Raw genomic sequence first — 14,463 nt, forward strand, 5'->3', positions numbered from 1 at the left:
CCCTTCTTGCACAAGAGAAGAGTTCATTAGGAGCATTTTTCCTGACCAGAAATGACAGTTAAGGAGACATATTTATACATAGTATTGTTGGCTTGTGTTTCGAGTTAAGACACTGTTGACAGGATGGTTTATGATGTCAGAAGACTTTTCACCCTGCAGTAAGTATTTTTGTAAAGGTGTCCAATCATCTTTGACAATACCTGACAACAGCAGTAGTGAAGTAATATTGCTAACACTCTTAATGTTTTATTTTCATCAAACAGGTGCCAAGTAGCTCTCATCCTTATTAACTGTAATATCAGTAGTTCATTTGACAGCCTGTTCCTAATTAAGTTAGTTTACAAATCCTTGAAGTGTTCAGTTAAAGTTTGACAACGTATAGCATTATATCAATGATGATGCTCTCATTAGTGCTTTTTGGAAGTTTTATTGAGAAAACCCACCTGACAATAATAATTCTGGTTAAATAAAATGAGTTTAACTGAAATGAAAGTTTGTGAAAGAAGGTGGAAAAGCAGCTAGAAGTAGTATCTTGAGGAAAAAAAAATAAAAATCCTGAACAACTGGAGATAAATTGAACAAACCACTTGCATGGATGCTCCAGCTCTAGAACTGCCTGTCTATCCATCATCCAGAGGCATGTGCAGTCAAAGGATATTTTGCATAACTTTTGCATGCAAAGAGAACAGCAGACTGTTTTTGCTATTAGTTCTTCAGCTGATTAAGGTCCTGAATTTCAACTTTACAACTGTTTTGAAGAGGACAGAAAAGTTGTTCCACATGGAATTCCTCATTTCTCCATTTCTATTTTTAAATATATATGATACATGCAAAAAGTAACTATACTGAATGCTCAAGTTACAAAGCGTGTCCAGTCTTAAATTATTTATAGTGCACACGTGTTAGCATTATATCTATTTATCATTTATATTTCAATGGTACCCAGAGGCCTTTATCTGTTATACCATCATTTTTACATGAACATTCACTATTCATTGTCAGTATCACAGTTTTCTATATATAGAACAAGATAGGTGGTGATTGAGGCAGAATGCTACAGAAAGGAAAAAAAAATAGAAAAAAACACATTCTTTTTTGTCTAGTCATGGGACTTAGCGAGCTGGTTCTCCCTTTTTCTCTACCACAGTCACAACTTTGATGGTCAAGACTGATAACGCCCAAACCTGCCATGATGAAACTTACCCATTGGGAGATTAATACTAGCATTTTTAACTTTAGATTATTTGTTATAGAATCCTTAAAGTTGTTTTTATCAAACCTATGTAATTCTCTACACAATTCATAGATCAGAAAAACTGTTAAATTATTAAATGAGTTTTTAATTAAGAACTGTAAGCTTCTTACGTGCTTGGAATGCGAGTGTTAAAAGGGGCTGGAGATACCAGGAAAAAAAAAAAAAAGGCTATATGAGTGCACTTGGGCCCACAACCTATGTTTAATGTATTTTGGAAGATGTCTATTAAAAGAATAGCTTTGTTTTTTTGCATGCACACAAACTTAAATTGAGGTTATCCTTTAAAAGAGATTATTTATGCTTTATTTTAAAGAAGCTGTTGAGAAGTGGTGTTGAAAGAAAGGAAAAGAGGATATGAAGCGTGAAGCCTAAAGAAAACAAAAAGTTGACAGTCAAATAGAACTGTATATTAGCAGAATTATGTCTTGGTTAGCCCACTGACACCATTGAAAGTATTGCCCAGTTTCCTGAGTACCATCTTGAGTCTATCATACATGGGCAGTTGCTGTATTGGAAGAAGCAAAATGAGTTTTGTGCCTTTATATCCTGCTTTTGCTGACATACAAGCACTACAGTTAATTATCTTGTTGGGCACTCTGCATGCAGCCTTCATGGTTGTGGGCCCAGTCTTGCCAACTTCATGAGACTTGTCTTTGCAGGGAGTGCAAGGAGCACACCCAAAGGCTGCATTCTTGTGACAAATGTTGTGTACAGGATTGAAGTGAATGCCGTTGTGTGTAGCAGCTTTGAGGTTTGGGGCATTTTTGTGTGATTGTATTTTGCAACATCTTTCTGTTATAGCAACACCAGAATCATTAGCCTGGCTTCCTGAAATGTTTGTGCGTCTGTCTGTCTCCTCCTTTGATTGCTTCTATTGACTTGTTTTAAATCACATCAGCTGGTGGGAAAGTATCTGAATTAGCTGACATCATATAAGACACCAGAGTATCCATAGAGGAGAAAACCTTTGTAAATGCTCCAACTAAGTAAAAAGCTTCAGAGTTCACAAAAAGAAGATTAAATTCAGGAAGCAGTCATACTACTTTAATTCCACTATTCATGTAACTACAAAACAGGATGATGGAGACATTCATTGACATGTATGTTATTTGAAGTTTTATTCTGAGATACTATACAATCAGCAATACATTTCATGAAAATTTATTCAGTGGCAGTCTTATTCCAGAACCCTCTCAGAGTGTTTATTTGCCGTATTTGAAAATAAATAAATAAATAAACTATCTAAGGTAAATAGCACATAATAAACTAAGCTGCCCTGTCCACAAAACGTGCTAGGTTGCAAAAAAGAATCCCTCCTGGCAACTCCCAGAGTCATATTCAGCTACGGTCACTTTTTGAGCCAATCTACAAAAGGAGCCTGCTTATTCCAAAGCGTATGTGACCTGTCTACAGCATGACAGAGGAAAGCAAAAGAATTTTCCTTTCTTCTTGGGGGGTATATTCAGTTAATATTTTTTATTATGTCTTTGTCAGCATTTCACTGGGAATGAGACTGGCACAAGGCTAAGATACAGTGACGGTGAGGGAGAAGCTTTAGTCAGTGGAGTGCATCAAGACAGAATGCTTCCACACTTGAAGGAAGCGCAGAAGCTTGAGGGAAGAATGCTGGCTTATAAAAAGTATGTCTAGCCTCACTCTAGCATATTAAACTATTACCTACAGACAATTTTGTCTGGATAACTTTTGCAGCATTTCGTTTCATCTCTGTCCCCAGACATCAGAATGCTGATTTGTCAAATATATTTGTAAATTACCATAACCTCACTGGGCAATCAGCACTAAAGACCTTGAAAAATTGTCAGAAGTTCTCACCCTGTGAAAACGTTAAGATCAATAAAACAAATTGATAAATAGCATTTTACAGAATATAGGCTCCTGAATGAAATGCTCTGACATAGCAGTAACAGATCATTCCACGTACAGAGCATCGTACTTTCAAAGCCATATAGCTAATGCTGTAAAAGGAAGGATTATATGAAATGGGATTGATTCTTACACCTTTTGTCATAAAAAGTAGCTTCAGTTTTACGGGGTTCTTGAGTAACTAAAAAGAGGTTACCAGAAAAAGTCAACCCTTAAATTGCAGACAAAGAGCTACTACCAATAGTATTACATCATCAAAATATCTCACAGACACTCAGAAATAAGCTGTACTTTTGTATGTCAGTGAAGCAGCAAATTGAATTCTCATAATATGTTTTGAAAATGAGTCTTGTTAGGTTTGATGAGGTGGAAAAGGTACTGAGATCACTGGTTTGTTCCAATACATTCAGTACGCTTTTCTTGGATGTTTGCCACGGCTAATCTTTTTAATGGCAGTGTAGCTTGTAAACCCATTTGGTAGAAAGCAATACATCTCAGTTTCAGAGTATCACACCAAGTAGGGTGGTAAATAAGTTTCTCTTCAAGCATGCAAGCCCTTTTGTTACAATCCCAGAAATTTTATTTCAATGCACATATCTTGAAAACCTCCATGTTTCCTTTATGAATTCAACCATGAGCAAAAAATATACAAATATCCTTACTTTAAGTACACACACGTACATATATGTAGATAAGTTGCACTAGCTAATGTTCTTGTTTAACTGCATTTATTTGGAGAAACTTCAATTAATTCAGGTCCAATATGCAAGAAATTGACCTTTTCACAGCCCCTTTGATTTCCCCAAAACCCCTCTTTGGCTCCTTGCGGATGCTATTCTCAAAATGGTCTGGGGGAACAGTAGTCCTTACAGCATGATCAGTGATCATCGAATTCAAAGTTCTATCATATTAAAGTAGCGAGGACATTTGGATAAAACCCATTCACTAAGAAGGTTTTGGCCTCAGCCTCCTGACAGTTGAACCAAAGGCTGTCAGTGAAGGTATGTTAGATGATTTCAGCCTGTGGGCTCACACCAGCATGTGATATTGAGATAACCAGAGTTAATTTTTAGGCTGTTCTGTGGGTTAAAAATAAACACTTTGTTGCATTTTAAAGCAAAGATAGAGTGCACTGAGGATCCTATTGCACATTTTTAGTGATCTCACAGCAGAACTACTATTTTATCAGTTTCTGTTCCAAATTTTGTTACAAAACAATTAAATTTTTGTTAACACAGTTTCATATAAAGTTACAGAATCTTTTGTAGTTGGCTACATTGATTTTACTTCCTCCACCTCATTTTCCTTAAACTACATAGCTAATTCCTTGGCTCTTAAAAAATCTGAAAAGCCTGCTTTCTTGTCATATCTTCCTTTCTGTCATCCTTAGAGAATCCATACAGGTGGGTTTTGTGTACAGCTGCAGAGGTCCCAGTGCTCTGAACTCTGTTTTCTGTTAAATTATCCCTGAATAGCTCTCCCTGAAAGAATCATGCAAAGAAATCCCACGAGACGAACGTGTTTCCCGAATTTCCTATTGCATCTTCTGCCTATTTATTTTTCATGGTCATACCCAACAGCCTACTCAATACTTGAGTTGCTGTTGAACTGATTTTCATTCTTTCACATCAATAAACAGTTTGCTGTCTTAGACACTCACACATGCAAAAATGCAATGTAGGAGGTAAGACTTTTGAAACTGTATGTGTCTTAGCATGTTAGCCTAAAGTAGGACTGTAGATAGGAGAAATGGAGATAGAGCACATGAGAAAGAAAGAGGGAGAAGTATAAGAGAAATGTAAATAAGTATGAGAGATGTTCTAAAGAAATGCTTTTTGCCAATTAAAATTTTAATTTAATGTTTTCATTTGACCCAAAGGTTTGAGGATGCTTTGCAAGAAGTTTCTGACTTGTGATTGTGATGTGTTTGCAGTTATCCATATAGTGAGGACTCCAGCCAGGGAAAGCAGTACATGAATACGAGATGTCCAGCCTGGTGCGACAGAATCTTGATGTCCCACTCAGCCAAGGAGCTCATTCTGAAAGTAAGTATGGGCCTGCAGCCTCTCTGCTTCCCTTGCGTTGTATTTGTCTTCAACAAGGTTAGGAAGTTCTGCTACATTTCTGCTTTCTCTGAATTTTCAGTTGACTAGATCAAACACTCACTAAGCTGGAGAGTGCATACCATGGCAATATTAAGCGGTTATGTCTTCCAGTGCCTTTTATCTGAGAATGTGGATTTATCCCAATTAACCTTTTGGCAGTTAGAAAAGCATGAGCATTCACAAACTTTTCATTTGGTAGCTGAGCTGCCAACACTGACTGCCCACTGGCTCTCCTGTGCTCCCTGTGTACTTGTCAGGGCTGTACTTGTCAGTGCCCTCCTGTGGTGTTTGTGAACCACACTGGGAAACTGTGCCCGGTTTAAAAAAGAATAAAAATAAATATGTAACCTTCATCATTCCACCAACTAGCCCCCTATACAGTAACTTAAGTAACAGTACTGCCGTTACTAAGGATTCAGCAGAGAGGCAGACGAAAGCAGCTAGGAGTGGCTGCTGACTGAGGAGTAATGCTATTGAAAGAAAAATCTATGAAGCAGCAGCTTGAGGTCCCTGAGTTACAGGCATGGTAAATTTAGGTTCCCTCTGTTGTTAATGGTGAGAACTGCATTTCCCAAGAATATGTCAGGTCCTAGATAGGCCAAATTTGCTATCACTGTCCACTGAATGAAGACAGAGCCTACAGCAGGTGTGCTGCTAACTTTGGTACACCAATTAAGTTGCTAAATTTAGACATTCCATTAGAGTTTTAAAAATACTGTTTTGCAGCATTTTTAGCACATACAGTTCCTCTTGGGTTTTAAGTGCTTTGAGGTAAGTTAAGCTTGGTAATGCTCTATCCAAGGTTAAATGAGCTAATTATAGTTCAGGAGCCTTCCAGTTTTCCTTTTGTCTCCTATTCTCTCTCCTTTTTACTTTGTTCTGCTCTCCCACTTTCCTTAGAAACACTGAACTGGATCAGCCAGTAACATATGCCAACTTACACTGTTTCTGTTTATTCCTGTTTGCTTGGTTATGGCAACTGTAGACCTGTCTTCTTATGTTGGCTAAGACCAAGAACACATCAGGAAAACAATGTATGATATGAGGAGATCTCACCCAAGCCTTTCTGCTCTAAGCTAAACCTTTCCTGCTGTGCTAGCAGTGGCCATGATTGCCCTGCAAGAATTTGCTATGACTTTTCAGCACTGTTACACTGAGGTTACCTTGCTGAACAGATTGTTTGACTGTAGCATAACAGACTTACAGACCCCAAATTGCCCAAAGTCATGAGTATGTCTGTATTTTCCTGTATCACTACTAAAATTTAATGGGAAGTAATCTTTGTATATAAATCCATATTCTACAGTTTCATGATTGTTGTGGTTTTTTTCCTGTTTAAAGTAATGAAACCCTTGAAACTTGATTTCCTGAAGTTTATAACCTTCTCATTCTCTCTCTCATCAGGGCTTTTTATCTCATGATTAGACTGTTTGCTTTGCAATATATAACTCACTGAAAGGCTGAGAACATTTTTTACATAGCTACTCAAATTTCAGTCCAACATACTTCCTTACACATTTTAATGTATAATTATCTGCGTGACATCTTGAAGTTTCACTCAAAATGTTAGACCATAGCTGTATTACAGTATTTAATGAAAAGCCATTGTGAAGTGAAGAGGAATATAAGCTTTATAGTAAGAACAGTAATGTCAAAATCAATGTTATTTGATCTTCTTGTACAGAAATATCATGAGAAAAAGTGAGGCTTTACCCAAAATATTGCAGATAGTACTTGGCACCCATGGAATTCCTAAAGAACAAAGGATTAAAACCATGGAAAGAGTGGCCAATGAGGGAAGATTTTTTTTTAGGCTATGAATAAGGAGATAGAAGTGTACACAAAGGCTCGAAGAGTGTAAACAGTACAGAGGGAAAGGAATTCTTTCAGATTATCTGGGGGGGGGTATAACTTGGATATAATGGGAGAAAATTAAACAAAGGAAAAGAAAGGTAGAGCATTAAAGAAATTTGTAACTCTGAGGTCAGTTAGCCCACTTCTGTCTCGATGAAACAGAATCCCAGTCGGTTGGTTCATTCAAAGCTTACATTTAAAAAATGCATATAATTTTATCTCTGCAGTTTTGCATTTGCAAATTATGGGCATGCAGTTTGGGACATCTCCAAAAATGTGCATGCAAAATTACAGATATAGACGAAGCCAAACTGGCATGGTTGTTTAACTTGGTGAGTTTATACCAATGAAGGAGTTAGCTTACCCAGCTCAAAAATAAACTAATTCTGGCCCATAAGATTTATTGAAAAGTTTCAGTAGAAATGAGAGAGGGAAGGGAAAAATGTTATTAACTAGTTTTCTTGGCTTTACACATCAAACAGCATTTGCCTTGCCACTGAGAATTTTTTCATTGCAGAGCCTTAAGCACTGACGCTTTTAAAAGGATCTGTTAAGAAACTAAAAGCAAATTTTAATTAACAGATTACAGTATACCAAATTCTTAAAATTTAAAAGTATATCAACTTTTAAAGATCTTTTTTGTCTAATTAGCTATTGGAAATTCTTATGCAGGCAATTATTTTGCTGTATTAATTCTCATAGGCAAATGAAAAATTTATTTTCTGTTTTAGCAAATCAATATTTTATTTTAAACAAAAATTGTAGTAAGTCTGCATTTTAATCCTATGTAAAGAAAGGATAGCATCCACAAATTGCCACACTGTACGGTGTGTTCAGCTACACAGTAGGCATTACAGATTGTACAGACATGGGGCTGTAAACAGCTTTCATGCAACATCATCTATCATGCTATGGTCGGTTACCTCACCATCATGTTATTTTATGCCTCCTGAGCCCTAAAACACCAAAGGTTGCCCACTGCTAGGGAGTTGCGTTGATGCCTGATAGCATGAAGTAATGAATGCTCAGCCAAGTGTATATTGTTTCTGCTTGTGCACCGCTGTAATTTGTTTATCTGTCTAAAGATTATGCAGTTGAAAATCCACAATTTTATGCTGCCTTTGTAAATTATCAAGTCGCTTTTGATGAATGTATCCCCACTTCCGATGCTAGTGGCATTATGATCTTGAAATATTGGAAAGTGCTCATGCATACAATGCAGAAGGTTATGTTTTTATATTTTTGGCAGACGACCATGCTATAAAGTAAATCTGACCTTAAGCTTCCTTACTGCATTAAAGATAATTCAGTTTTAACTTTATAGTCCTAAATGCTACTGTTTATATAAAGTTATTGCCCAGTCAAACTTGACTGATTACAGATGAGAAAGTCTTGACTGTTTCATACAAAATAAATTAGTATTGCCAACTAGTTTAAAGCACATCTACGATTGTATTAGAAACCTGAGAGTGTGCAGGTTGCAGATTTAATTAGCTTATAGGAATTGTTTAGCATAGTAAAAAATTGTCGTGTAAGGCAATGTGTTTGTATTTATTCCTGAAGTATTGTGTTAGAGAAACAAAACATTCTGAAAATTACTTTTTTTTTTTTTTTTGCAAATGGCAGAAAGACTTTATTGTTATTTAATTATTCATTAAACTACAAATGCTAAAGAAGTCATTGTATAAGGATAAAGTTCAATGCAGAACAAAATGAAAGCAATTCACAATGGAGACTGGAGGAATGTCATATTTCATTTACTGCTGATTTTCTTAAAATCACTTAATGCTTTTTTCTGATGGGGGAACATAGCTCATACAAACGATAAAAGATTATATTCATAAACTACATCATTCATTCCTACGTCTTAACGTTTAAAAACAATTGTATGAAGAAATAAAACACTCTTATGAGGCAATGTGGATTACATTTAATTCAAAGTACAACATGTATCCTACCTAATTCTATAAAAATTGTGTGTTGTTTTTTAAAAGGGAATGGTGCCAATTGCTATATTTAAACATTAAAATGGCAAAGGGTTTGAATGCAAACATAAATTAATGATTAATTTAATATATCCAAATGTTAGTCACTAAAATTTCTTAATGTCCCAGAAGCAAGGAGTAGGTTTAATGATTTCATGAGCTAATTTATGTGGACAAATTGCACAAGTTACTGCAAGCAGTACGGGACATAAAGATTCATTCTGTACGGTCTTTCTCTGGAGAAGCCAAGCAAAGATGTATTATTGTGTTAATATCACCTGTTCTATGATTCTGTCACCTGATTCTATGATTCTATGAATAGCCTCTCATTCAGAAACTATTCTGAACTATTTGTGTAAGTCATTTCCTTATGTCATTCCGTTTCTGTAATCTGGAGAGTAGTTGAACTAATTGGTCTTTTTTTTATTTTTCTTTAAAACTAGTCAGAAAATGATGAGAAGATAGTAATATATGACCACATTGGGCCAAATGTCTGTATGGGGGATCACAAGGTAAATAAATTAAGCTTTTTAGCATTGTATATAGCGTATCTTTTTTATTAGGAAGGACAATGTATGCACTAGTCTCTTTTAATTTTATATTTAAGTCAAGTATTTGTCTTTCATATTTTTGATTTAAATCTTGGAAAATGTTTTAAAGTTTAATTCAGCTGAAATCAGCAAATGGAGTAGATACTCGTATCTTGAAATGAATTAAAGAACAGGATGTTGTGCACTTGAAGAAAAATATGATAAACACAAAATCAGTGGGAACTAATGTATGTGCACTTACACATACCTATTATTCCTGTAAAACATTTTTTTGTTGTGTTATAAAAATAGCTTCCAAAACATAATTTTTATTAATTTGGTGCCTAGCTGATTATTGAAAACAGAACATATTGGCAGATCCGTATTTAAGCATTATGTGAGAAAAAGAATATTGATTTATGTAATAAACACCAGTTGTTAAAGCAAAGGAAAAGACAGGAATTTACAGACAATTTTCTCTGCTGAAGACACCAGATGGAAAGCCAAGGTAGAAATACAGCAAAACTATATTGCTTTGTTTGAAAAGTCTGATCAAAGAGTAGGAGGTAACCTCTGAAAGGTTTAGAAATTTCTGAAAGGTTTGCAGAATTTTATGATTGAGGACCTATATAAAAACAACTAGAAACTTGCAAAAACTTGTAAGATGTGCAACACTGATGATGTATCAATCCTAGAGACAGTGTTCAAGCTCTTGAATGATAATTCCATGATGGGTAAAGACTAAATCCATGTGTGTATGCATACATACACATAAATCTAAATTCACAAATGTATCATTATATTTACTTCCATGGTCAGTGTTCTTGTGAGACAGAGTACTGACTTTCTAAGGAAGAATGCACTTAAGATATTTAGTCCAGTATCATGCAAGTCAGATTTTAAAATTCAGAGGTTTACTAACTTCTACAGTAAAACAAAAAGTCCAGCGTGTCAGCAGCTAGCAACAGCCAGTTCAGAAACAATTGTTTTTGTTTCTTTTGTCACCAGTGTACTTCGTGTGATTTTTTTTTAGCATGGCGCTTTCAGTTGAGCTAATTCTGTGGTACACAGGAGTTGTGTGGAGAACCTCTACCCACAGAAATCAGTGGGAAATTTCCCCTTAGATTTGAATGGGAGCTGAGATCCATAAGGAGCTGCTGAAGTTCTTGTGTGCATTTTGTAGTTAGGTTAATCCACGAAATCATTGCGTCATTTTGTTTCCACTCATAGAGGAATTTCTGTTGTGTTTATTACTGATTGTAAAAAAATGTTTGCATTTCAAATGTATAACTTCTATTTTTCCCTAACTTGCTGCAGCCTGTGTTCCTGTCCTTTCGAATAGCTGCTGGGGCAGGTAAACCTATTGCAAATGTGCACAAGTGTTGTGTCGTGCAGTGATGTGGTGGTAAATATCATTTTTTTTCCTTTACGTTTATATTTTCTACATCATTTCCCCTGTGTTTATTTTTCTTTTTAAAAAAATGCCAATTCTGCAACAGGAAAAAGATGCCTACGAAATGAGAAGATTTTCCGTGAAACTACACTGTAGCAAGGAGAGGAAGGAACGCGCAGTATACTGAAATACATAATCGTAACAACTGTATCGATAAATCCAGTCCTGAGTGCCACATTTTTAGACTGCTGATCGTACACTATGCTTCAGCATCTGGACTCTGTTCGAGAAAAGCCTCACATACCTCACTGTCTTGTATGTTCATGTGACATCAAGTAGAAATGTGGAATTATTTTTTATATATATGTCACAATTCTGTTGCCAAAACTCTAAATAGACAGCAGAGATGTTATGTATTTTAGATTTCACAACCTTCAACTTTTAATAAGTGTTTGTCAATGTGGAAAAGCTATTTCAGCATATTATTAACTTTTAAAGGTGTCATGCCTAACATTATATATCTTTACCACTTTGGGGTTTTGTAAATTGGATTGTATAGATAGAGATATCGATGGTTTTAAATGGTATTTTCATTGTCAACCAAGGATTTTGGTTTGAGTTTTAGTTTTTTGGTTTTTCATTTTTATATTTTTTTCTTGTTATTTACTATACTGCCATGTTACATGGTTTTTGAATCACACAGCAGCTGCTTTCTATACATACATATATATGTGTGTGTATATATATGTATGTATGTGTATATATACACAGATATATAAATAATTTATAAACCTGACCAAAACTTATGCTAAATATACTTTCCAATATGAATGCTTGAGAGTGCCATATCAGCCGTTAGTGTTGGAGTCTTAGCAGGTTTAGTTAAGTGTACATCAACAACCAACATTTATATAATAAATAATATATAGCAGTGCCATCCTCGATACAGATATATAGCTTACTTATATAGCACATATATTAGCAGTTTCACTTTGTTACTCCTATAATCCCTTCTTTCTATGTAATATTAAGGATTGAATGTGAAGTTCTTAGCTAGGTTTGGGTGTAACTTTCCAGAATTTTGTAAACTGTTTTTGTCTGTCTTTTGTTACTGTTTTATGGTGCCAAGTATTCTATATTAAAACGTAACAACATGGGAGAAGAAAATAATAGTCTGCTTCTGCAACTGTATTGGGCACAGACTGTATTCATACAGTGTTAAAGAAAAAAAAAAAAAGACTGTAAATTTTCCTGGTTAGTAGCTCAGTGCAGCCTACGGTATAATCTTGTTTCTCCCACCACTAAATACAACATTAAAAGGTGATTAGGGAGTCTGTTGATGAAACACAAATGTATGTTTTATTGATTTAATTTAGAACACTACAGAGTTCATGGACTGCGTGATGGCATTAGATTGATGCTTGATTTTGGTATAAATCACTACCGTTGAAAATGATTTGATGTCTGCTTGCAGAATGTTTTCTCAACAGTACAGTCTGGGTTTGTATTAAGTACTGTTGCCCAAAGGGTGTCTGCAGCTCTGTATTGTTATTGTGCCATGTTGCATTATAACCACACAGTAATTCTATTTAAGCAAACTCAACTCATGGTAACTTTGAAGGCCTTTAGAAATGAGTACTCTGGTTCTCAAGCAATAAAACTGATCATGGTGAATGTGGTTGTGTCTGTCCCTTTAATTTGGGCATTGGGGATTAGACAGAAATTATTAAATTGTCAGATTTCTTACTAATGAGTTACCTTTTAATCTCCTGCCAATTAAGAGGGGCATTTTTTTGAGTGAAAACACATAATAGAATGTGCTAGTAGTGTTAATCAAAACACAATACAAACTGAGAAAAAGGCATTTAGGAGTCTGTATCAGAGTAAGTGTTAACATACAGAGAGTAATACAATTTTATGAGCTATTGATGAGATGCCAGTCCCCAGTAGTTCAATAAATATGCCACCATAAACTCCTTCATGATTATCTCTGGTTTTAGGGGAGGAAAAAAAAAAAAAAAAAAAAAACAACTACTGCCTTTTCAAACTCAGGCTGAAGCTTCATTTATAGATAAATTCACCGGAGCTGTAAACTGCAAGACCATAAATAGTCCTAACCCATCTGGAGGAGTTAGTTACACAGGTGACTTGTCAAGGTAATTTGTTGAGTTGAAAGAGTCTCAAATTTAACCGACATAAATTCATAAAATGCAACTTTAGCATAGATAGATAGATAGATAGATAGATAAAGGCGTTATCTCTTGAACGTGCGAGGCTCACACGGCTGTTAGGGCTTCGGAAACGCTCCCAAGATGGCATTCCTATTTGCAGGACACTACAAAGGCCAGTAAATAAGAGTTCCGCCACCGAGACGTGTCGGGTTTCCGTCCGGTGACCCATCCGCAAAAGCCTCTCTGCGCGGCGCGCCCGCATCGCCCCGTGGCACCGCCGGTGTCCCCTCGGGGCAGCCGTGGGGCTGCGCGGCGGAGCCGCCCAGTCCTGCGGGAAGGTGCTCGGCACCGGGCAGAGATTTCGAGCTCCTCGGGGCACGCTTCTTTTTAAGAAATACGGAAAGGAGCGGGGGTGAATAATCCCGACTTTCAAGTGTGGGATTTTGTTGTAGTTTTGGTTTGTTTTAAACTGTCGTTTTCCCTTAGGAGCCAGGGAACCGGCTCCGGTTCTTCGCTGCGATTCCAGCGTCGTGGCTCAGGGTGTTCAAAGCCGAAGCGAAGATTAATTTCTAAATTTGATTTACTCCGTCTGTAGACGTGGTACAACTCGAGCGAGGTCTTGCCAGGCCCCTGCTTTCAGTGAGTAAGAATTTGCGGGACCCCCCTGCCCGGCCCGGCCCTGCAGCGGGGGCTGCCCCGACGGAGGGCTCGGCTCGGCTCGGCTCGGCTCGGCTCGGCTCGGCTCGGCTCGGCTCGGCTCGGCGGGCGGGGCGCGGCCGCGCCGTTCGCCGAGCGGGGCCGCCGCGGGAGCCGGTCCCGTGCCTCCGCCGAGCCCCGCGGCGCCCTCCCCCGGCACAGCCGCAGCTGCGCGGGGCGCGGGTGGACTCGGGCGGACTCCCCCCGCCCCGCCCCCGGTACGGCCGCTGCGCGCCCGGGGCCGTCCCGCGGGCCTCGAGCGCTGCGCCGCCGCACGCCGGGGCGGCCCGGGGCTGGCGGCGCGGAGCAGGGCCCGGCCTCCGTGCGGGGAGCGGGGGGGGGCCGGGCCGGGCCGGGCCGGGCCTGCGGCAGGCGGCTGCAGGCGGCGCGGGGCGGCCGAGCCCCGCTGGAGCTGAGGCGCTCCGGTGGGGGCGGGATTGCTTCCCTCCACCGCGCTGCCGGGCAGGGCGCCCCGCGGTTCAGGCTGCGAGGCAGGGGCTCGGACGCAGGAAGAAAAGAAGGCCCGGTCCTCGGAGAAAAAAAAAAAAAAAGTAGCAAAGCCGAGGCAGCCGGACGGTCAAGCTTCGCCC

General features: G+C 38.2%; 1 protein-coding gene across 7 annotated transcripts in view; it reads left to right on the forward strand.

Moving 5' to 3' along the window:
- The window catches only part of INPP5A (inositol polyphosphate-5-phosphatase A), a 254,472-nt gene extending 241,792 nt beyond the window's left edge, over positions 1-12,680 (forward strand). For 4 of the 7 annotated variants that reach the window (XM_080596666.1, XM_080596668.1, XM_080596671.1 and 1 more), the window contains exons 13-16: positions 5,073-5,184; positions 9,527-9,595; positions 10,931-10,967; positions 11,113-12,680. In XM_080596666.1, the coding sequence (XP_080452792.1) occupies positions 5,073-5,184; positions 9,527-9,595; positions 10,931-10,967; positions 11,113-11,162 (268 nt within the window). In that variant the 3' untranslated portion in view covers positions 11,163-12,680. Of the gene's footprint in view, positions 1-5,072; positions 5,185-9,526; positions 9,596-10,930; positions 11,019-11,112 lie in introns of all 7 variants that reach the window. The other 3 variants (XM_080596667.1, XM_080596669.1, XM_080596670.1) reach the window with 2 other exon arrangements.
- Positions 12,681-14,463: the final 1,783 nt, after the last annotated feature.

This window comes from Anser brachyrhynchus, assembly GCF_964034855.1.
Source record: "Anser brachyrhynchus genome assembly, chromosome: 6".
NCBI classification, from domain to species: domain Eukaryota; kingdom Metazoa; phylum Chordata; class Aves; order Anseriformes; family Anatidae; genus Anser; species Anser brachyrhynchus.